We start from the raw sequence: 23,916 nt of genomic DNA, 5'->3' as shown, positions 1-23,916 counted from the left end.
AGAGACTAAGACAAGTTCCCTTCCTACCAAGTGATCTTAACTGAAGGTCAGAGGTACAGTAATACTGCAGCTGTGATTCACAGAAGAAAAACTAACAGCGAAAATACCAGTTTGGGACGAACTCAGCAGCAGATGGACCTGCCTTTTGTAGTCTGAAAGCACTCAGAGGCCGGAGGCTCTCCAGTGGCGCCTCGGCAGACCGGCCTAGAATTCAGACCACGGGGCTGGAGTAAGACCAAGCATCCCGGTAGTGGGGGGCTGCCTTGCCGCCTGGCTGCCTCTGGGGTGGTACCAGAGCGGGAGCTGGGAGCCCCCTGTGCTCCTGAGTGCCTCCGTTGGCCGAACTGACAGCGGGGACTAGGGACTGGGTCTGAGCAGCACAGCCGTCTCCCAATGCCTCTGGCCCCTTTCAGAGGCCAACAGCAGGGTGGGCGCCACCGGCAGCCGTGAGGTCCAGCCTCTCTTCTGTGTGCCACAGAAGCCTGGCCACCTGACTGGTCTAATCTGGGGACTGGGCCTAGTCCCTGCTGGCTGTTGTAAGCAGGTAAAGGACTCGCGTGGCTCCCAGAGCAAGGGTTACGCCCCAGCGGCTTCTCGCTCTCTTAAGGCGGGGGCCGCCTGCAGCGCTGGCCCCAGGACCCAGAGGCAGGTTCTGAGGTGCGCCCCTCCGGGTCTTGCAAGCGGCGGACTTGAGGCTGCGGCTGTCATTGCTTCTACAATCCGTGCATGTTCCTCGCTGACGTCAGTCGGAGCTGTCCTGGAGCTATATAAGGCTGGCGGCGGTCCCGGGACAGACCCCGTGGTCCCCACGGCGCCCTCAGCCCGCGCGAGGGACAGAGAGCGGAGCCCCGTCCTGCGGCGTGCAGACACTCTCCGGCAACCTGTGAGTGGCTCAGAGCATCCGCCCTGACTCCCTCAGCACCAGGACTTGGCGCGCAGCTCAGCCACCACCGCTCGCCCAAGGGGAGAGGGGGAGAGGGAGAGAGAGAGAGGGAGGACCGGGCTGGGCAGCGGCTGGGGCTGGAGGGAAGGCTGTGGGTACCAGGCGGCAGGCGCAGGGGCCCGGCAGGGGAGCTGGATGCGCGCGGGAAGGGGAGTGGTGCCACCCGCGACTGCCCCGGGCGCGCCTCACCCTGCGCTGCCCCTGTGTGTCCAGGGCCGGCGGCACCATGAAGCCGGGGGGACGCGCGGCGCTGCTGGTGGCGCTGCTGCTCCTGGCACAGCAGCGCCCGGGGAGCAGCCGGTGGAGCCCGGAGGCGGCGGCGGCCGGGGTCCGGGACCCGAGTCTGCGCTGGAGCCCCGGGGAGCGGAACCAGGACGGCGGGGCCCGCGCGCTGCTCTTGCTGCTGGCCGAGCGCTTCCCGCGCCGCGCGGGGCCCGGCCGGTGGAGATCCCGGACCGCGGGCGAGCGGCCGAGACGGGACGACCCTCCGCTGTCCATTGATCTCACCTTCCACCTGCTGCGGACCCTGCTGGAGCTGGCGCGGACACAGAGCCAGCGGGAGCGCGCCGAGCAGAACCGCATCATATTCGAGTCGGTGGGCAAGTGATCGGCGGGGTCTGCAACCACGAGAACCTCGACCCCCGTCCCCCACCCCCGGGCCGGGACGTGCGCGACTGGAACTGACCCAGTCCCGCGGGCTAGAGCGGCCCAGGGATGCCCGCAGCACTCTGTGCGTCACCAATTTTTAATAAAAGTGCTGAAGAGCCTTTGGCCTCGGTTGTGGGGCGCAGGGAAGCACAGCAGGGTGGGAGCCCGCGGAAAAGTGTGGCCTCGCAGGCCGGCGAGAGGGTACCGGATGCTCCACGAGGACTCCGGCAGAAGGGCTTTCAGCCGGGGGGTCCTGTGCCCCCATTGAACCCCAGGAACTCAAAGTCCTGGTGCCGCCGCCCCACCCCGACCCTCTTCCCTTGGCACTGGGCTCGCGAACCCGTGCTTGATATCAAGGAGATGCCCCACGGGGGTCATTCCACTTCCGCCCCTCAGATGGTCCCAGATCCCGAGAAGGGCAGGATGGTGATGGGGTCGCCTCCGAAGCCGAGGCTGAGAGTGAGCAGTGAACGGAGCTGCGGGTCTGGACGCATTAGCCCTTTATTGAGCCCCTCCCCCGCGGCGGGGCGCCGAGCTGGGTGGCGCGGCGGTCTCAGCGCAGGTCCTCCGCGAGCCCAGCGCCAGGCCCCAGGTGCGCGGGCTCCCCAACAGAGGGCGGGTCAGTGCCCGCCTGTGCCTGGGAAAGAAAGCTCGGTGGGCGGGCGCTCCACGGGAACAAGGCAGCTCCGAACCCAACTCACCCCTTTCCCCCAGCCACGTGGCTTTCTCCTCTACCGCCCGACCCAACCTGGTCTCGCAGAGCCCCCAGGAAAGGCTGGCGGGAAAGAGAGTGTACTTCCGCACGCGCGCTAGGGGGCGCGCCCCCCTGCTGGGGCGGGGACGCACTTCAGGAGCCGAGGCCTGCAGCCATCCCTGGGGCCGCAGGAAGGCGTCACAGAAGAGGGGACCCGAGCGTAGGGCCAGCCCCGCCAGGCCCCTCGGGCCGCACTCACCTTCCGGCCGCTCTTCCTCAGGCCCTGCGCTGCCGTCTTCCCGGTCCAATGCTACCTCCTCATCCTCTTCCTCCCCGGAAGCGCCTAGCCCCAAGGAAGGCCCCGTGAGGTGGGGTCCCTGCTTCTCTGGCCGTGACGCCCCCCCCGCCCCGCGTCCCCTCGGGACGCCCAGTCCCAGCGGCCCGCCGCCCCCTCCCATCCTCACTCCCTCACCCGGCTGGAAGTCGATGGTCCTCAGCATTTCGGCCACGTGCTCCACGCTCACGGTGAAGTGCTCCATGCTTTCATAGCCCGGCTCGGGCCGTCCTGCCAGCTCCGCTTTCGACATCGCCCCGACCCTGCGGCGCGGCAGCCGCTCAGCTGGACCGGCCCCAGCACCCTCGACCCCCTGCGCGTGGCCCCGGAGCCCACAAGCCCCTGCCCTGCCCTGCCCGCTCCGCCTACTCACTTATTGATCAGCTCCTTGGCCTGCTGCAGGGAAGAAAGGAGGGTGAGCGTAAGCACCGTGCCAGGCGCTGGCAAAGTCCCATTTCTGGTGCCCACAGTCCTGCGGGGTAGGCGGGGATGCATATCCCGGTTCGTTGACGAGAAAACGGACTCAGGCGGGGTGACCTGCCCAAGGCCGTGGGGCAAGCGGGAGCCAGAGAGGAGACGGGAGCCCAGCCCTCGGGGTGCCGAGGCCCCCACCGCAGCCACTCTGCGGCCCGCCTCCCTCCGCCAGGGCCCACCTGCAGGTACAGCGCCATCTGTGGCTCCTCCATGGACTGGATGGCGGACTCCACGAGCTTGGAGGAGGCTTCCAGGTGGTCTCCATACTGGCGGATGAGGCCCCGGACTCGCTGCAGCTTCCCCTCCTGCTCGCGGGCCAGCGCCTGCAGCAGCTCGGCCTTGCGCTCCTCCAGCACCGAGCACAGGGCCTCGAACCTCTGGTTCAGCAACTGCTTCTGCCTCCGGCTGTTGTCCTGAACGAGGGGAGCAAGGACGAGACCTCTAGCTGGGAGAGCACTCACCCACTTGTCCCACTCCCCACTTAACGGGAGCCACAGACAGCCAAGAAGGAAAGTTCCCCACACATAGTGGCCGAGCCACAACTGCAGCCAAGGGCTGCTCATTCCCAGGTCTTTTCAGTAACACCAATTACAAGTTTTTTTTAAATTGAGATATAATTGACTTTTAACATTATATTAGTTTCCAGTGTACAATGTAGTGATCCCGTATTTGTAGATATTGTGAAATGATCACAAGTCTAGTTACCACTGTCGCTAAATACAGTTATAATTTTTTTTTCTCGTGAAAACTTTTAAGATTTTCTCTCTTTAGCAAATACAATATTTTAAAGTACTTCAGGGGTATCTCTGGCCCTATTTTTTACTTGTATAATCTCATTTAATTCTCAAAAATATCCAGCGAGGTAGTCATCATATCATTCTCATAATCAGCAAAGCACAGAGAAGTGAAGTAACTGGACCAAAGTCACAGAGCTAGCCGGGGGGCACAGCTGGGACTCAAACCTATATCCCACTACTTGTGATTCACCCCCAGGAACCCAGAAATTTCCCCTCCCTCGCATCCCAGGCTCACCTCGATGGTCTGGCACACTTCCTCCATCTGTGTGATCACTGCTTGCACACGGTCGTTGCCCGCCACCAGCATCGCGATGCCATCGCTGAGCTCGCTCTGCCACACAACAGGCCAGCCCTTAGAGCTGGAGGACCCTGTCTAGAGCTGTTCCCCCATCCCTGCCAGGGCCACCTAGGAGAGGACTGCCCCTCTGCCCCACCATCAGAGCAGCCATTCCAGAGATCTAGATGGCTTGGAACCATCCAAGAAGTGTGGAAGCATATTTATGGATTCTGGAAGGAGGTGGAAAGAGGAGGGCCTCCACCACCAAATGAGAAAGACATTTGCCAAATATCCACCAAATGCCAGGCTCTGGGCTGAATGTTTCACCTGTAGATTCATGCCTTCCATCAATTCGGAAAGCTTCTTTGTAATTATCTGTTAGGATTGCCTCTTCTCCATTCTCTTTGTTTTCTCATTCTGCGACTCTGAGGAGACATACGTGCTCATCCTTCTCATCCCCCTGTGCTGCATCCTAGGCTGCTTTTTCAGGCCCACCTTCCTGTTCGCTAATTCTCTCTTCAGAGGAATCTGCCATTTAATTCACCTTCTCAATATTTTATTTCAACAACCACATTTTCATTTTTAAAAGCTCTATTTGGCTTTTTGTTAAATCTGCATGTTTGGTAATCTAGTATTGCTGGGGTTTTATTCCATCTTTTTAAGAAAGCATTTTATACACAGTGACTCTCAGGTCTTTAATAATTCCATGATCGGAGTTCCTCAGGGGTTTCATCTGTAATTTGTGTTTCTACCGACCTCACTCATGGGCTACACTTCTCTCTGTATCTTCACTTTTGAATTAATATTTTGTTTTTCTTAATCTAAGGAGAACCCAAGGGCCTAAATTGAGGGGGTTTCCCTCTAGGCAGATTCTGCATTCACTTTTGTCAAAAGCCAGGCGGCACTTCTGACCACCTTGGTTCCTGAGATTCCAGTTTCACCTGGGATTCGTGGGGGTCTTCAGGTCAGGTGTCCACATTTCAGGGCTCTGAAGGCATATTCTCATCTCTCTAGCTCAGGAATACTGCCAGCATTTGCCCTCTGATATAGTTTCTATTTTATTTTTTAAAAAGATTTATTTAATTTATGAGAGAGACAGAAAGCAAGGTCGTGGGCAGAGGGAGGGGCAGAGGGAGAGGATCTCAAGCAGACTCAGTGCTGAGTGCAGACCCCGACATGTAGCTCGATCTCACAGCCCTGAGATCATGACCTGAGACAAAATAATGAGTCAGACGCTCAACTGACTGAGCCACCCAGGTGCCCCACTGATATAAGTTTTAAATTATGTTTTAGGTCAAATATAGTTGTATGGTAGTGAGAGGGCCTGGAGAGCACCTCGGCCACCAAACTGAAGTTGCTGGTATCCATTATCTAATTGTATCTTAAAACAACTTTGGAAGTTGGCATTTTCATCCCCATTTTACAAGCGAGGAAAGTCAGGGCCAGAGAGGTCAAGTGACTTAGCCACGGACACACTGAGTCATGCCCAGAACTGGGACGGTAGCCCTGATCTGCCAGCCTTCAAAAACCCAGTGGAGTGAGAGGCTGCAGTTGGAGACCCTGTCCCCTGTCCCCACCTCACCATGCCTGCTCCCTCTGCTGCTTGGTACCTTCTGGCGTTTGTAAATGGCAGGCAGCGGGGCCACCTCACAGTCCTTGTGCGCGCCGAACACCTTACAGAGAGAGCAGGTGGGCACTTCACAGCTCAGGCAGTAGATGTTGATCTTCTCTTCTTCGTGCTCCTCACACATGAGGTGCTGCTCAGCCTTGGAGTGCAGTGGCCTGGAGGGGAGCGGGCGGGGTGGCAGGAGGGTCAGGGGCCAGGCTGCAGGGAGGTGCATCCTGTGAGTGTGGGTTGTCCCAGGGTCCAGGCCTCTGATTTCTAAACTGATCCTCTCAGCCCTTCCCTTTTGGCTGATGAGTTCCCCCGCTGTGTGCCAGGCCCTGCTCCTTAGAGGGACAAGAGGTCCTGAGGGCTCACCGGGAAGACTCCTGCTTGTAAATGTCGATGATGTTCTCCACTAGCAGGTTTCGCTGCAGGCCATAGACACCATGTCTGTCCAGGACAACCTCATGCCTGCAAGATGGGCAGCGGAAACGGCCTCCCGAAGACACGGTGGTGGAGCCCCGGGATTGCCACAGAGGGTTCGAGGCCTGTAGGGACAAGTAACATGAGAGAACAGGCACAGGAGGCCTGAAGGACCAGGGAGGAGGCAGGGAGGAACGGTCATGAGGGCCGATGTGTAGGAGAATAGCGGAAGGAGAGGCATCAGCTCTTTCCGATGGTGGGGCCCTCCTCCTCTGAGAGCAGCTCAGGTGTGTGGCCATGGAGATCTTCTTTCCCGCTTTTGCCTCATTACTCCTTAAGCATCCCTGCATCTAGAGCCTAACTTTGGTCAAGGCCCAGTCAGGATGGGATTTCCCCAAAGGGGCCCAGCTTGCAGGTGTGGGGAGACGCTGGTGTTGACAGGAAGGCTAAGGTTGGAAATTGACTCTGGGTGGTGCAGCCAATATCCTCCTGGGCTCTCATGGGCCACATCTGGGGAGAGGAGGGAGATTCTCTGGAGCCCTTGACAGGGAAGCTGAGACAAGTGCTGAACAATGGAGCACACAAGCCACACCATGCTGGGTCATTCTAGGAAACCGTCCTAGAGACTGGGAGTCAGGAGACCTGTGTTCTTGTGCTGCCCCTAACACTGTTCTACCATGTAAATTTGAGCAAGCGTTCAATCTGTAAAATTAAGGACGAGATTGGATTATTCCTTCTACAATAAATATTGAGTGTGCCAGGTAATTGCAAGGCTGTGGGGATAAGATATGAATAAATGCATCCCTGCCCTATGGCCGAGCAAACCAAGCAAAGCGACAACTACATCTGGCAGGCTGGGTGTTATGATAAGAGTAAGCGCAGGAGGATTTACAAGAGATGTTCATCACTTCCACCTCTTAGAGAACTTGCTCCATCCCATCCTAAAAGGGAGAGCCCTGCCATGGCCCAGACCACAGATGATTGGCTCAGCATTGAGGAGGTGATCACCTGACCCAAGCAGAACCAATCAAATGTTCTTTCCAGGAATTTGGAAGGGAGACCCAGAGGTGGAGGTGGCTAGCCAGTGTGCGGCTTTGAAACTGAAAAGACCTGTGGAGTTGGGCCAAGAACTGACATTGTGGCCACTCTTAGTCTTGTGAAGTGGAGGTGGAAAGCAGGAGGGGTCAGAAAGTGTGAACAGGAAGGCTGGTCTTCAGAGAAGACAGAGGGGTCAACTGTGGATGGCAGGAGAGATAAGAGACTGGCAGAGACTACTTGTTGTTCTTCGATATTCACCTTGTCTTCTTCAATAATAGAACCTCTGAATTTTTAGCAAGACACATGGAATAAAGATTGTGTGTTCAAGCCTCCCTTCTGGCTGGGTGTGACCAGGTGACTGCATTCTGGCCACTGGGATGTAGATAGCAATGTTTTGTGCCATTTCTAGGAAGTATCTTTAATGGAGGGGCATGCCCTCCTCTTTTCTCCTTCCTGCTGGCTGGAGTGAAGATGGAGTGGCTCAAGTTGAAGCAGCCATGTTGAGCCATGAGGTAGTCACATGATGAGAATGGCAGCAAGATAAAAGGAGTGAGGCTCTGATGAGGCAGTCCTGGACTGCCTACCTATACTTCCACTTGAGAGAAAAACACACGTTTTCACCTTCTTAAGCCATTGCTATTTTGGGTTTTCTGTCACTTATGGCAGAACTTAGTCTTAACTGGCTGGAAGACCATGGACTCGTAGAGGGTAACGGGGAGAATAGTCACCTGTGACTTTGCAAATTTAGATGTATTTCCTGCAGTTGATTTCGATGGAATTCTCCAAATCCTTATGCTGGACATCAGCCGGAGGGCACCTTATTTGTGCAACAACACCCAGAATACATACAAGCGTCCAAGTCCACAGTCTTGTTTGAACCTTTAAAAGCAAGAGGTGTAGGCAAGGCAGGAAAAGTGACCCCTGTGAAGTGGGCAAGCCTACCTTGGTGAGAGTGACTGGTATGTGACCAATGTCACATTTTGGGGGCATTTCTTGTGAATCATAAGAAGTTAACACTTCAGGCCATCATAAAGCCAAACAGATTAGTTTGAGATTATCCAAGGCTGTGTTTGTGCCTTTGTCCTTCTTGGTAGCTGGAATTGTATAAATACTGCTGAGTTTACTTTAGGGAATGGGTTAAAGTGTAAGATCACTGGGCTTTTGCTTACTTAATACCATTACCTTTCATTATTTAGAATCCAAGTGAGTAAGGAGCTGTTGGGAGAACTGTAAGCCGCAAGTTCCTGGAGGGATCTGACTTCTCTTTGATTTGCTGCTGGCTCAGTGAAGGTTTGAATGGGTAGAAAGGGGGCAATATTCTAAAATCTTAGCCCAGAGCGCAAACTCCTGAATGGCCTCTCTCCCCCACCTTCCTCTGCACTGCCCCATCTTCCTCAATATTCATTATTTAACATTCAACACATGTTTTGAGGGTCTATTATGTGTCAAGCACCATGCTATGGGCTTCCCAGACATTACTGAATTTAACCCTCAAGGATTTCTTGTAAATATAATGGAGGAGATGAACATTTACGCCCCCCCCAACTTAGACTACAGGAAATATAGTGACAGTGGCTAATTGGGCACATACTTCATGCCAGGTTTTGCTCTAAGTCCTTTTATTTGTATTAACTCATTTAAACTTCTTACCAACCTTATGAAATAGGTACTACTATTAGCGCCATTTCAAAGATAGGAAATTGTAGCGCAGAGATGTTAAATAAATTGTTCACGGTCATCAGATAATAGGTGACAGAACCAATATTTGAACTCAGGCACTCTGACCCCAGAGTCCATCCTAAAAATCAATATACTACATTGTCAGGTGCAATAAAATTGAGGCCACCTGAAGAATGATGCCCAGAGCCAATATTCGTCTCTCTGAATCTCAGGTGAAACAGATTTTATTAAGGCCAAACATCAACCCTTCACAAAGGAAAGAAACAATGTAAAAGTCAGCTGTGCAACTGCGGATTGATGTTATTTGAGCAGAGATAAAATATGACCCATCAAAACCAAAACCTCGTGAAGCAATATAAGGGTCCAGCTTGCAACCAGAATGACCTGTTTGTCTGTGCAAAGGAAAGGAAATAGCTCAAATCTTTGCAAGACTTCCTCCCATGGATCTCCACATGCCCCCAAGAAAGATAATTCCTCAGATTCGGTGTGAAAAATATTCTGAGGCAACATAACCAAATTGAGACATTCAGTTACCTACTAATCCAGGTCATACCCCTCTAATTCACCAAAGAACCAAAGGACCAAACAGAGATTGCAAACCAATGATAACATCCAGCTAGCCAGTTTACATTAGGTGACAGTGGAAGAAAAGCCAAGGTAAACAGAGGGTTGAGTAAAGAATTCACCCTCAGCCTCAGATGGAACTACCCCTATTCAAAGAGGAGTGATAAGCAGAAAGGATCTAACAGGAGATACAAGTCGAGATATAAAAAAAAAAAAAAAAAAGGAAAAAGAAAGCATGACAAGCAAAGGACAGGTGAAGAAGACGCTTTGGAAGAAGAATTGCTCTAAGAAACAATATTTCAATCTGACCTTTTTAAAGAAATAGAGAAAACATAGTCACTTTGATTATAGAAGAGAGATAAGTAAAGGGGCCCCTCGGTGGCTCAGTTGGTTAAGCGGCTGCCTCTTAATTTCGGCTCAGGTCATGATCTCAGTGTCATGAGATGGAGCCCCAGCATCAGGCGCTGTACTCAGCGCGGAGTCCGCTTGTCTCTCTCCCTCTGCTCCTCACCAACCCCCGCACTCTCTCTCTCTCTCTCTCTCTCTCTCAAATAAATAAATAAATAAATAATAAATAAAATCTTGAAAGAAAAAGAAGAGATATAAGTGATCAAAGCTGGAGAAGAAAAATGAACTGGCAGAATTAAGAAATCATGTAAAATATGTTACCAACATAGAAACAAAATCCACATTTGATACGACAGCAGGAAGTAGAATGCATGACATGGATAGTCACACAGACTGTGGTGGAAAATGACAGGATCAAAGTAATCAGGACAACATGCGACAATGTAGGTCAACCTTGAGGACACTGTGCTAGGTGAAATCAGCCTGTCACAAAAGGACAAATATTGCATGATCCCTCTTATATGAGGTACCTGAAATTGTCAAATTCATAGAGATAAAAAGTAGAATGTTGGTTGCCAGGGACTGGGGGGTGGGGGAGTGGGGAGTTATTTTAATGGGTACAGAGTTTCAGTTTGGAAGGATGAGAAGTTCTGGATATGGTTATACGACAATGTGAATATAGTTAATGCCACTGAGCTGCACACTTAAGAATAGTTAAGATGAGGGTGACTGGGTAGCTCAGCTGGTTAAGCGTCTGCCTTTGGCTTGGGTCATGATCCCAGGGTCCTGGGATGGAGTCCCGCTTCGGCTCCCTGCTCAGCTGGGAGCCTGCTTCTCCCTCTCCTTCTACCCCTCCCCCCTGCTTGTGCTCACTCTCTCATGCCCTCTCTCTCAAATAAATAAAATACTAAAAAAAAAAGAATAGTTATGATAAATTTACACTATGCATTGTACCACAATATAAAAACGTGTTTTTCTTTTTAAGATTTATGTATTTATTTGAGAGGGAGAGAGAGAGAGTGAGGAGAGGGGCAAAGAGAGAGAGAATCCCCAAGCAGATCCTCTCCTGAGCGCCAAGCCCTACCCGGGGCTCAATCCCAGGACCCCCTGGGATCACGACCCCATGAGATCATGACTTGAGCCGAAACCAAGAGTCGGGCACTTAACTGACTAAACCACCCAGGTGCCCCTAAAAAAAAGTTTAAAAAAAGCAATCAGAACTTGTTGGGATGTCTGGGCCAAGGGGGGTGGACCAGGAAGCACGCTACCTCTTCACCACTTTCCCACCTTGTAAAGACATTTTAGCAGCTCATCCTATCGGCTAATCACTACCATTCTCTTGGGACCCAGGGGTCTGAGAGACAATTGGAATCAGGCAGTCCAACCTAAATCCTTTGTTTGAAGAGCACATTTCTGGGGAACTGGAGAGCTCACTGGCAGGTGGTAGGGAGGGGTCGCATCTCTGCTGTTTTTTGCAGTTTGGCTATAGACCCAGTGCTGCTCCCTGGAGCAGGTACCACAGCCCACCGCAGATTTCCCAGCCATCCACTGGTTCCATAGTCTCCTCCCTCTTCCAAAGCTCAGTTCCTCCTGCCATATCCTACCTGGGGTAGGCTGGCTGGCTTTCCTCTTAACCCTCAGGGCATCCCCTCCTTTCTGTGATTGTCTCAGCCATGTTTCGCCCGCCCAACTCCATATCCCACATCCTTTGCTAGTCAGTCCTGGCATGCATATATATATATATGTGCCCTTTTGCACTAGGGCTAAATGTGACTAGTGATGAAATAGTTAAGTTTATCTTTTGGATTTTCCAGGCTCTTTAACTCTTGGCACAGTCATGTTGCTTAGAGGCCCTCTCTGTGTTACCCATGAGCTATCTCAGTGTTTCCCCAAGTATGGTATACATACTGATGACAGGCATGAAGATTTTTGGTGGTATGAGAATGGACATTGAGAATTTCTATGTGTTTATTTTGTGCATATTAGAAAAAATAATCAGCCTACATAGCTAGTGATTTTTCAAGGACTTTGTCATTTAGAATGAAGATAAACATTTAAGCTTTAAAAGTGAGTCCTTTTTTTTTTTTAAGATTTTATTTATTTATTTATTTATTTATTTATTTATTTATTTATTTGATGGAGAGAGGGAGAGCACAAGCAGAGGGGAGGGGCAGAGGTAGAGGGAGAAGCAGGCTCCCCACTGAGCAAGGAGCCTGATGCAGGGTTCTATCCCAGGACCCTGGGATCAGGACCTGAGTCAAAGGCAGTCGCTTAACCGACTGAGCCACCCAGGTGCCCCTAAAAGTGAGTCCTTTTAAATAGAAATAATCAACCATAACACAGGTGGTACATAACTATGGCAAAAATCAGGAAGGTGAAATGAGAATGAAGTCTGGGGAGTCGCTCTAACTCTTTCCTGACTCTTTCCTCAATCGAAACCTGTCTGTCTCATGTCCCAAATTTTCTGCAAATGCTGGGTGGTTATTTTGAGAAAGTCATCTGTACTGGATATGTGGATAAAATTGTTACTCCTTCTTGGTAACATTTCTATATTTTAACAGAAGGCATTTAATGTGGCACAATAGGGAAAGTAGCAATTATCTGAAGATCTGGTTTTGGATTTGCCATTTACGACCTTAGGAAAACAATTTCTCTCAGGGTCTCAGTCTTCTCAGATCTAAAAAGAGGGATCTGTACTTAGCACTTGCTTCTGATGTTCTGTGAGCAATGAGCCTTGGCGGATATAATATGGTAAGAATTTCAGACACCCTGACCAGTGTGTATTTGCCTGTGAAATGGGGAAGGGAGCTGGTGGTTTTTATAACAACCTCTCCCTCTCACACCACAGAGTCCACCATCTCCCTCTAACTCTGTGATCCAGTGTCTGTGTCTCTCCCCAGCTGTCCCTGGAGCGCCCTCTCCTTGTCTCATAGAAGTAGTTCCTGAAATCCCATCTCTGAAATAGTCCTAGTGTGTTTAGATGGATTTATACATTCTATCACTTGTATTATGTATGAGGTTTGAATTTTATATAATACACCTATATTATTTTGGTAATCAAAATAAACAATAATTTTTTTCATATAGGAAACATACTGGTTATTTGACATAGAAGAGCAATTAAATGAGTTATAACAGAATTATTATGCAATTATCTTTAACAGAGTTCTTTGTAACATGGGGAGATACTCATGTTATGATTTTAGATGAAAAAAGCAGGATGTAAATCTATATAGACAGTAGGATCCCAATTTTGAAATGGGTGATGGGATTCCCAGGTGATTTTAAAACCTTCTTCTTTGTATTCATATACACTTCCCAAATTTCCCTCCATAGACCCTGAATTACTTTTAAAATGCATTTTTAAAAAGAGTTAAATATTTTTTGCAATAATTGTCATCAAGTGACAGAATTGTGGTTTATTCCTTCCTTTTTCTTTTTTTCTAATTTCCAAATTTTGTACAAAGACTTTAGGGTTTGAAAAAAACTTTTTAAAAATGTGGGGCAGCTCTTGGCTCAGTTGGTGGAGCATTTGACTCTTGATCTTGGGGTTGTGAGTTTGAGCCCCATGTCAGGTGTGGAGCCTACTTAAAAAAAAATAAAATATTTAAAAATGTAATGCTCAGGGGCATCTGGGTGGCTCAGTCAGTTGAGCATCCTACTCTTGGTTTCAGCTCAGGTCATGAGCTCAGGGTCATGAGATCAAGGCCCCTGCCCCTGCCCAGTCAGGCTCAGTGCAGAGTCCGCTTGGGATTCTCTATCACCATCTCCCTCTCTGCTCCTCCCTCTGCTCACACTCACTCTTTCTTTCTCTCTCTCTCTCAAATAAATAAATAAAATCTAAAAAAAAAAAAAAAAAAAAAATGCAATGCTCAGTCCTGACATGAATGGAAAGGGGGCGCTCGAGTGCCATAAAAGCCAAGAAGATAAACCACTAGAAGAACTGTAAAGAACTATGTTGGTTCAAGGGAGGGGATGTTTAAGAAGATACCATTTGAAGACAGGGTAGACAGGCAGCAGATGGTTAGGTAGGAAAGAGTTTTAGGAGACCAGAGAGACTATAGGATTTTAAGTTACAAATGGGGGGAGGCATGGGGAGGAGCTAGAAAGGTGGGTTTTTAAATGAAGGGCTTTTGAATTTTATTAATTAATTTTAGAAGATTTATTTATTTATTTGAGAGAGAGAGAGAAAGAGAGTGGGGGGAAGGGCAGAGGGAGAGATTCCTCAAGCAGACTCCCCGCTGAGTTCAGAGCCTAATGCAGGGCTCAATCTCATGACCCATGAGATCATGACCAGAGCAGAAAGCAAGAGTTGGAGCAGAAGCACGAGTAGGCTCCACACCTGACATGGGGCTCAAACTCACAACCCCAAGATCAAGAGTCACATGCTCCACCAACTGAGCCAAGAGGTGCCCCACATTTTTAAAAAGTAAAAGTTTTTTTGCTCCTTAAATATGTATAACCCACTGGGCCACTCAGGTGCCCCTTTAAAATTTTTTTTTTTTAATTGTGGCAAAATCACAGAGGGCTTTGAATTCAAGGGTAAGGATCTGAACTTAATTTTGTAGACATGTTTTTTTTCTGAACTAGGAGAGAAAATAAGAGTGAATATTAATCTAAGAGAGGTAATTTGGATAGATGGGAAGGGAAGAGAGAGGTTAAAGGCACAGATAACTGGGAAGCAAGTGCCGTAGTTAAAGCAAGTCACGGGCCCACCCTCAGGTAGTGGCAGCAATCTTGGAAAGACTAGGGATACCAGGGGCACCTGGGTGGCTCAATCGGTTGGGCACCTGCCTTCGGTTTGGGTCATGATTACAGAGTCCTGGGATCGAGCCCCGAGTCGGGCTCTCTGCTTAGAGGGGAGTCTGCTTCTCCCTCTGACCGCGCCCCCTCTCATGCTCGCTCTCTCAAATAAATAAAATCTTAAAAAAAAAAAAAAAAAAAAAGACTAGGGATGCCAGAGGCAGTATCAGTAGGACTGACTATTCACTTGGACATGGGTGGGTTGTGGGCAGAGGAGAAAGTCAAGCCTGGATACTTGGGAAGATGCTGGTGCCTGTCATGCAGGAGTATTTAACCTGGGGACCATAGCCCCGAAAGATCCTTGACTAAAATTCTGTGAACCTAGATGAGAAAAAAAATCACACCTTGATTTTCATTAACCTCTAGCAGAAATTGGACATTTCCCTCAGTTATAAATGTAGGCGACGAACCACAGTAGTTGTAGTGGTACTTTGTCACCCACAGAAATCACAGGCATTTTCACATCACATTACTGTTGCTGCTCAAATATCCAAAAATAATTTATGCTTATCACTATTTCTAAACTACTTCAAGCCCACTGCTTGAGCTTGTGATTTAATGTGGTAATAGAAGCACATACATTACTCTATCAAACTTGTTCTAATTACTCTGGTAATTATATTCCAGTGCTTCCCAAGCTTTTTTTCATTACTGCTCCTTCCGGGAAACTTTTAAGACATTTTCCCCCCTAATATTGACCCCTCCCCCATTAAATTTTAGTATCAAAAATCTACAAAAGTGAAACTCCTAGAAGCAGAGAGTAGAAAGGTGGGGGTGGTGGGGGGCGGGGGATGAGGAGATGCTGGTCAAAGGACACAAGATTTCCCATCATGAGATGAATTAGTTCTGGGGACCTGATGTACAGCATGGTGACTGGAATTAGTCATACGATATTGTATACTTGGCAATTGCTAAGAGAGCAGTAGACCACACACACAGTGGTAACCATGTGAGGTGATGGATGTGTTAACTCTCTTGGTTGTGGTGATCGCAATATCAAATCATCATGTTGCACACCTTAAATATGTATAATTTTTGTCAATTATATCTCAATACAGTTGGGGGGGGGGAATCTTACCTGAAAGCAAAAACTAAATAAAAATTTAAAAATAAAATCACAATAAAAAATTCTAATACGGCAGATATACTTGGGGCAATATCAGCCTCGTTGAGAATGTATGAGAATGTGTGCTGTGTTCTCGTTAAGAATGTATGAGAATGCATGCAATCCAGTTTCTTCATAATTATATGTATTATATTTTATGCATTTAAAAACATTTTTCTGGGGCGCCTGGGTGGCTCAGTCGGTCTGCCTTCAGCTCAGGTCATGATCCCAGGGTCCTGGGATCAAGCCCCGCATCAGGCTCCTTGCTCAGCAAGGGAGCCTGCTTCTCCCTTTCCCTCTGCCCCTGCTCATGTGCTCTCTCTCTTGCTCACTCTATCTCTCAAATAAATAAATAAAATCTTTAAAAAAATGAAAATAAAAACATTTTTCTTACATAAACCACAGACATCACCCTTAGGGTCCACAGGCTTTACAAATTGACAAAGGGGTCCATGGTCCAAAAAGAGATAACTTCCTGCCTTGATTGTAAGTCCTACATGGTCTCACCACAGACAGGAATTTCACTCTAAGGTGTAGATGGCAACATGCTTACTACATCTCCACAGCTGACTGTCTCTATATTGGACTAAAGATCTCTCAGCTGACTAATATCCAGTTAGCAAAATCCCATCTTCTGCTTCTGTTTATCTTTCTATTTCAAGACTAAGAAATAACACTGTATGTTAACTAACTGGAATTAAAAAAATAAAAACCTAAAATAAAAAACACTAACAAAGAGGCACCTGGGTGCCTCAGTTGGTTAGGCGACTGCCTTCGGCTCAGGTCATGATCCTGGAGTCCCGGGATTGAGTCCCACATCGGGCTCCCTGCTCAGCGGAGAGTCTGCTTCTCCCTGACCCTCTTCCCTCTTGTGCTCTCTGTCTCTCATTCTCTCAAATAAATAAATAAAATCTTTAAAAAATAAATAAATAAATAAATAACACTAAAAAAAATGCAAGTTTTTGTAGATGATTGTGTAGGAGCACAGGGAATAGACCTGCTCTTAACTTGATGAAACTGTATATAATGCATCTTTGAATTAATATCTTCTTTAAGATATAAGTTTTTGTAAACAATTGTGTAGAGGCATACGGCAAAAGACCTGTACTTTAAAAAAAAAAATAACAACTAAAAAATAACTGATGGGCTCTTTTGTACACAGAAATGTCTTTGTTCTGTCCTGAGATCTTACATGTTCACAAAAAAGCCAGCCCCATAGAGCAAAATTTCATGTGCCACTGAGGTGATGTGTAAAGGAAATTCCATCACTCTAGGAAACAGAAGACTTAGATTTATGTCCCTTCTCTGTCCCTTTGTGTGTATGTCTATAACTTGTGTCCTGTTCCCCCTGTAAAATGGAAATCACATCCACCCTATCTAACTCAAATGGAATCATGCATGTGAAGGAACTCTGGAAATGAGAAAGCATTGCACAAAGGGTTGTTAACAATCCGAAAAGTTTATGACCACACAGAACCACAGAACACGAAATAACTGTTCTTTCTTCACTGTGGGAGATAAAATGGAAGGGAGTAAATAAATGGAATTTAGTTCTAGGCTGTGGTCAAGGCTATTGTGTGGCATATATGCCATGAGCTGTCTTTTAGGCTGTATGGTGCTTCCTTTTTTTTTTTTTTTTGTAATGTTCCATAGCCTCTAATAGAAATGTTCCATCTAGGGCGCCTGGGTGGCTCAGTTGGTTGGGCGACTGCCTTCGGCTCAGGTCATGATCCTGGAGTCCCTGGATCGAGTCCCGCATAGGGCTCCCTGCTCGGCGGGGAGCCTGCTTCTCCCTCTAACCCTCCCCCCTCTCATGTGCTCTCTCTCTCAAATAAATAAATAAATCTTTAAAAAAAAAAAAAAAAAAGAAATGTTCCATCTAGAAAGATGCTCTATGAGTTCAAGGGCGGGGGGGTTGGAGGCTATCCCCCCCAAACTGATGACCTGGCCAATGATGAATAGTGGACCATGCAGGTCCTCTGAGCCAGACCTTCAGAATATACTGGAGAAACCATGGGATAATGGTAGCAGAAGACCAGACATTTGGAGAAATGTTGAAGAGCCTTGGAAGAATTCAGATGTCGGCAAAAGCTGAGCTGTGGGCGGGAGAGGGATTCTGAGTGGCGGGCTGGCTCTGCCTGACAGAACCTAGCAGAGAGCCTGGCTCAGGGGGTCTGTGAGAGCAGACTGGCTAGAAGGAAGATCGAAAAGAAGAGTGAGTCAAGTCAGGGCATTGGTAACAGAATAGAAAACGCTTAAAAAATGTAAATCCAGGGGCTCCTGGCTGACCCAGTCAGAAGAGCATGCGACCCTCGATCTCAGGGTTTTGAGTTTGAGCCCCACATTGGGTGTAGAGATTACTAAAAAAATAAATAACTTAAAAAAAAAAAAGGAAATTTATAGTAAGGTTTCTGGAATTTGTGAAATCAGATTGTTAGAATTACAAGGATGTTAAAGATCAGTTTAAAGCATCCTTTTAATCTCTATGTGTGTAAACAGGCTTGAAGAGGTAAAATAGCCTGACTGACATCACATGGCAAGAAAGGAAGAAGCTGGTGTGACCAGAACCCAGGAGCTAGTCTCGATCTAGGTTTTTTGGGTTCTCCACTAACCAAGTTTCTTCCGTCAAGTAAGCAAGATCCCTAACCCTGCTACAAAGTAAATGGCATTCACAAACTTGCAGTGAACCAATTTCTCATAAAGGAGACCCCCCATGGTTGGGCTGGGGAGGTCCAGGCGCTCTCAGGAACAGTGGAAGTGGTCAAGGAGGCAGGCCTCTCCTGATGACCACAGGTCCTCACAATGAACCGATAAGGAACTGGATTCCAGGGTGGAGTGAAACAGAAGTCATCTCTTTCCCGGGCCACTCTATTAGAGAAGGTGGCCCCTTTCTTCATATTCCCATATCTGCAAATCTCTCCCTAGATGGACACCTTCCAGAAAAGCTGTTTCTCAACAACCTTCTTCCAAAGCCTTCTGGTTGTCTGTGAAATTACAACACTTTGCAGCGGATAAACAAGTGCCCACAGTGAAGTGGGGGCAGGTATCAGAATAAACTGGAGGCTTTGCTTAAGGGAGTTTAGGGCTGAATAGAGCTTACAGATACAGAAACGCATGGGAAGATGTTTGTGTCAAATTCCCACACCGACAGCTTTCCTCTAGTCAAAGTGCTTGGTGCTGAGTGGGCGCAAGTGTGGAGAAAGAGGGAGGGAGAAATTAGAGGGGGTTAATGTGGTATTTCGGTGTCTTTTCTCTTTAAATTCAGAGTGAGAGAGAGAGAGAGGTATTACAGCTCTAAAGAAACCTAGTTAGGGACGCCTGGCTCAGTTATGTCTGCCTTCGGCTCAGGTCATGATCTCAGGGTCCTGGGATCGAGCCCCCACATCAGGCTCCCTGCTCAGCGGGAAGCCTGCTTTTCCCTCTCCCACTCCCCCTACTGTGTTCCCTCTCTCACTGTCTCTCTCTCTGTCAAATAAATAAATAAAATCTTTAAAAAAGAAAGAAAGAAAGAAAGAAAGAAAGAAAGAAAGAAAGAAAGAAAGAAAGAAAGAAAGAAAGAAACTTAGTTAAATTGTGATGGCAGCTATGTAAAAATATGTGTGGCCACCAGGGCTGAAAGTAATATACAAATGTGAAAATCACTGCGTTGGGGGAGGTAGGATTCTGGATGACTTTCTCCCAAACCCTTAATAATGTTCAACATTGTCAATTAAATGTTCAATTAAACATTTTGAAATTTGCTTCTTGGCTAATTAACCTGATGTTATAAAATCATAATTCTCTAAAATTTTTTTATTTAAAATTTTTATTTTTAAGTAATCTCTACACCCAACGTGGAGCTTAAACTCACAACCCTGAGACTGAACTCACAACCCTGAGATCAAGAGTCACATGCTCTTCTGACTGAGCCAGCCAGGTGCCCCACAGTTTCCTAAAATTCTTGCTTGTTGTCCATCACAGCAGTTTTTAGGGCAGCAAAACACTGGACACCATCTAAATGTTTCAGAGGACTGATTTAAATAGACTGCGGTCCAGTCATAACAATGGAACACTATACAGCCATTTATTTATTTAGAGCGAGAGTGGGTGGGGGGAGGCAGAGGCAGAGGGAGAGGGAGAAAGAGAATCCCTAGCAGGCTCCAGGCTCAGCCCCACATGGGGTTTTGATCTCAGGACCCTGAGATCATGACTGGAGCCAAAATCAAGAGTCGGATGCTTAACTGACTGAGCCACCCAGGTGCCCCTTATGTGGCCATTTTAAAGTGAAGACATAGATCTGAATGTGTGGAGATGGAACTGCCGAAAGAGTAAGTGAACAAAGGCAGATGTAAGACGAGTGTAGTTTAAACACACACATACACACACACACACACACACACACACACACAAGCGCGGATGTACCTATCCATGGAAAATCTCTGGAAGGATACCCAAGAGAGTTGGAAATGGCTACCTCCATTTGAAGAAGCGAAATGAGGGCCTGAGGTGGCCACTTTTCATGATATAAACTCCTATAGTATTTTTTTTTAAGTGTGTGTGTGTGTGTGTGTGTGTGTGTGTGTGTGTGTGTGTGTGAGAGAGACACTGGTATAAGTTTTATAAGTTCTATTAACTTTCTAGGCAATGTTCTCAGGGTATTCTTCCTAAGTGGTTTTAAGATAGAGTTACCAAAAGTCCTATTCTTGTTCCCATACTTAGAAAACAGACAATCTGATTATGCCTACAGTTGTCAAAATGTGGAGGCAATGTGCGAAAAAACTAAATATGCTCATCTTTCAGAGGGAGATCTACTGAGATGTATATACCTAAGTGCAGCCAAAGAACTGGGTCAGCCTCCCACCAGGCTGCCCCAAAAAAAGCAGAGCAAGGAAATGAGCTGTTCACTCTTCTCCTGGGGGCGGGGGCACCAGGGGTGCTCTGCACTTTAAAAGAGACACATCGGTCCAGATCCGCAGAACCATCCCAAAGCTCCGGGAATCATGTTGTTTCTTAAATATTATGCATAGATTTCAGCTCAATTCCGGTTCTCTCTGCGTCCAAACAGTATTTCAGAGCTTCAAGGAACCAAAATGGTGTGCCGGGATACAGAGCGCTGACTTGAACAAGGGAGGCCACTCAAACATCCTCTAGCTTACACGTAGAGAACCTGTCCCTGGGACCCTCTGCCTGATGATACTATGTGCCTCATACTTTAATATTCTCGTACCTGGAGCCACTTTTTTTTTTTTTTTTTTATAGGACAGATTACCTTTGCTTTAAAAACTTCTCTTTGCTTTCATGTATTTCAAGATCTAATGGAAGGATGTTTCACTACAAATTCATGAGAAGGGATGGCAAAATCTTTTTGCCATTCCCTCCTGGGCATCTCAGCCTGAAGGATGTTCAGAAAGGTACTTAGCCCAAGGGGATACTAAGATGGTGGGCAAGGTGAGGCCTCTAGTACATGACTTGATGTCCAGGATGAGTCGACGGAGCAGTCAGCCCTTCCCAGAGAGGGAAAATTACTGGCTCTGAGATATTCTGGAGCCAAACAATGTAATGGCAGGCTTAGACACATAGAAGAAGAGGAGATAGAGGGGCGGCTGGGTGGCTCAGTTGGTTAAGCATCTGCCTTGCGCTCACGTCATGATCCCAGGGTCTTGGGATCGAGCCCCACGTGGGGCTCCCTGCTTAGCGGGGAGTCTGCTTCTCCCTCTCCCTCTGCTGCTCCCCGTTTGTGCTCTCTCACTTGCACTCTCTCTCTCAAATAAAATCTTTAAAAAAATGTTAAAAAAAAAAAAAAAGAATAGGAGATGGGAATGAGCCTCAACAGGAAGATGGCAGACAGCAAAGGGTAGGTCACAGAGCACAGCTATGGGACAGCCTGACTTAGCCAATGCATTAATTTTTTTCCCAAACATGCTGCCCCAAAGCACGAAAAAAAAAAAAGCATTTTCTTGGTTAGGTTAAAAATCATTTGTGTTCAACACATTTCCTCCTGAATTCTGATACAGTTGAAGAATATGTGTTCATAATGTTCCTTATCACTGCCACGCCTACTAAGCTAGCCAGCTCTGGTCTATTCAGAGATTTTACTTCATTTGCAAGGTGTGTGTGTATGTGCGTGTGTGGGCACGTGTGAGCATGCACTCTTCCACTTACTTTCTCTGATCGTCATTCCAGTGGCACAGGACAAGAAAGAAAACCCATTTATAAACCATTCTAGTATATGCTGCATTTCTTTCTGAAACCAGAAGCTAAAATGACATCTGTGAATTTGATTAGCTATGCTTTGCCCCATGACCTCACATAAACCAAAGCTCATTGCATTTTTCTGCATTCTCTTTACTTAAGTGACCACAGTCCTTTTTAACCAGCAGGCCCCTCTATTGACCAATGTGGAGTGGGGCACGGGTGTGAACTTTAGTTGGGGAGAACTCCCGATCTCCTGCCCACGTCTAACTCTGCCCCCAAAGATGGGCACGCTGAGCTTTGCCTCAAATACAAATCGTTTCATCACTGACTTTTCTCACAGGGCTCATTTTGTAATGCTTACCTTATTGATATTTTCTCCCAATCTTCCGCATCATCCTCCAAATCTGAAACTCCAAACTGGAATGCAGAGTCCAGCACAGATTGCCACACAGCCTGGTGTAGGGTCACCTCCCTCCCAGGCTCTAGTTTCTCTGGGGGTCTTCTTTCCCCTGCAGACAGCAGCTATCGAGCTGCGGTCCGTGCACCCATTCGCGGCACTCGCCAGCCTGCCAAGCAGCTGCTGACTCATGCTTACTCTGGGATCTCCTGGGACCCCCGGTCTTCTGCCCTGCCGCCAGGACAGCCCCCACCCACCTCATGGAGCACTCTGGAGTCTCCGCCCCGACCTGATGAGCCGGCCCCCACAAAGGTACGCAGGCCCCCCCGGGCCCCGCCCCCCAGCCCACCTGGAAGACGTCGTTGGCACACTTGCGACACAGGTTGTGCTGGCAGGGCAGGATCACCACTGGTTTGGAGAACATCTCCAGGCAGATGGGGCAGATGAGCTGCTTCTCCAGGTTGTCCATGCTGTGTGCATCCCCTAGCAGCGGCTTGAAACCCACTGTGAAGTTCATCCCCTCAGCGATCGTGCCTGCCCTGGCCTTGGCCCCAGTCCTGGCCTTCCCTCACTGCCTCTGGACCCTTCCTCGTTCACTTCAGACAGTCCGTGGGTTCTTACGTTCCCTTCCACCGCTCACTCTTGAAATAGCTCTGCTCTCTCTCCTGTCCCTTCCTCCAACAATTCACCTCGTCCTCAGCTGTTTTCAGACACTTCTCTTTCTCTAGTCTTTGCTCTGTACCCCAGCCAGACACATGTAGTTAGCTTTATCTGTCCCTCCGTCCCTGAGTGACTCTGTCCCTGACAATTTCTCCTTTTGTTCTCCAAATGACTCTTGTTCACTCTATGGGCAGCACTGTGTGTCCCTCCCTTCCCAGAGAGGAGATTAATTTTAACATGGGGGTGGGGAACAAGGGGCATCTGCATGACATTCCAACTCCCAATTTAGCTCATGTAAGGCGAGCCACAGCTGTCACCGAGTGAGTGACCCTGACTCACTCGGGAATGGGTGACTGCCTTACGCAAGAGCAGGGGTGAGCTTCACTGCTCATGGTGAAAGGTAGGTCTGTGAAGGTGTCAAGCTCGCAGGCTCAGAACGCTCCTGTGAGCCCCTGAGCCCCATAAGCATGCTCTGGCTTGGGCTCTTCTTCCAGGGCATGACACAGAATCTAAACTGGCCTGGATGGGGGCACCAGACATGGCTCAGGGTGGCAGAAAGATCTCACCAGACCCAGGGCCTGGTCAGTGCCTCCAAGGTTTAGCCAGTGACCCTCACCCTCTTCCGTTGAATGCTGTGATTCAGAACAGGGGCACCAGAGATTAGAGGGAAAGGCTCTGGTCCAACACTTCTGGTCCATTTTTGTTCTTGCCCAGAACTTTCTTATCTCACCCTAGGAACAGAAGCTAAGGACGCTAGAGCTGGCAGTTGCACCAGGGCCTGGAACGACCTCATGAGCATGCCTCTGAGAAAGTGTGGGGATTTGGTCCTCATGAACACATCACTGGAGCCACTCTAAGGACTTTAAATTTGTTAGGAAATCGAGAGAAGTTGAGCTGAGCAGAAAGGACCTGAGTGCCAGGAACCTATTTTGGGCAGCAGGGGAATTGGTC

The 23,916-nt window shown here is 48.3% G+C and overlaps 2 protein-coding genes across 2 annotated transcripts; one reads left to right on the top strand and one right to left on the bottom strand.

Annotated features, from left to right (window-relative positions):
- The first annotated feature begins 116 nt into the window (after positions 1-116).
- UCN (urocortin) lies at positions 117-1,703 on the top strand. The gene is made up of 2 exons (XM_036090333.2): positions 117-883; positions 1,157-1,703. Exon 2 carries the CDS (start codon positions 1,170-1,172, stop codon positions 1,548-1,550), a length of 381 nt encoding a protein of 126 aa, XP_035946226.1. The 5' UTR covers positions 117-883; positions 1,157-1,169; the 3' UTR covers positions 1,551-1,703.
- Positions 1,704-2,088: 385 nt separating this feature from the next.
- Positions 2,089-23,093, bottom strand: TRIM54 (tripartite motif containing 54). Its single transcript, XM_036090318.2, has 9 exons — positions 22,655-23,093; positions 6,149-6,321; positions 5,778-5,949; positions 4,126-4,221; positions 3,273-3,506; positions 2,993-3,015; positions 2,758-2,882; positions 2,545-2,628; positions 2,089-2,228 (listed from the first exon to the last, which is right to left on the bottom strand). Exons 1-9 carry the CDS (start codon positions 22,820-22,822, stop codon positions 2,212-2,214), a joined length of 1,092 nt encoding a protein of 363 aa, XP_035946211.1. The 5' UTR covers positions 22,823-23,093; the 3' UTR covers positions 2,089-2,211.
- Between the last annotated feature and the right edge of the window lie 823 nt (positions 23,094-23,916).

This window comes from Halichoerus grypus, chromosome 10 (genome assembly GCF_964656455.1).
Source record: "Halichoerus grypus chromosome 10, mHalGry1.hap1.1, whole genome shotgun sequence".
NCBI classification, from domain to species: domain Eukaryota; kingdom Metazoa; phylum Chordata; class Mammalia; order Carnivora; family Phocidae; genus Halichoerus; species Halichoerus grypus.
This window is presented reverse-complemented; position numbering and strand designations above follow the sequence as displayed.

Bases quoted from the DNA above. Each gene is read 5' to 3' on its own strand.
- UCN (XM_036090333.2), top strand. From the start codon at position 1,170: ATGAAGCCGGGGGGACGCGCGGCGCTGCTGGTGGCGCTGCTGCTCCTG.
- TRIM54 (XM_036090318.2), bottom strand. From the start codon at position 22,822: ATGAACTTCACAGTGGGTTTCAAGCCGCTGCTAGGGGATGCACACAGC. The intron at 5,950-6,148 runs GTGAGCCCTCAG...GCTCCCCTCCAG, and splicing joins TACAAGCAGGAGTCTTCCCG to GCCACTGCACTCCAAGGCTG. The intron at 2,883-2,992 runs GTGAGTAGGCGG...GCCGCGCCGCAG, and splicing joins GCCAAGGAGCTGATCAATAA to GGTCGGGGCGATGTCGAAAG.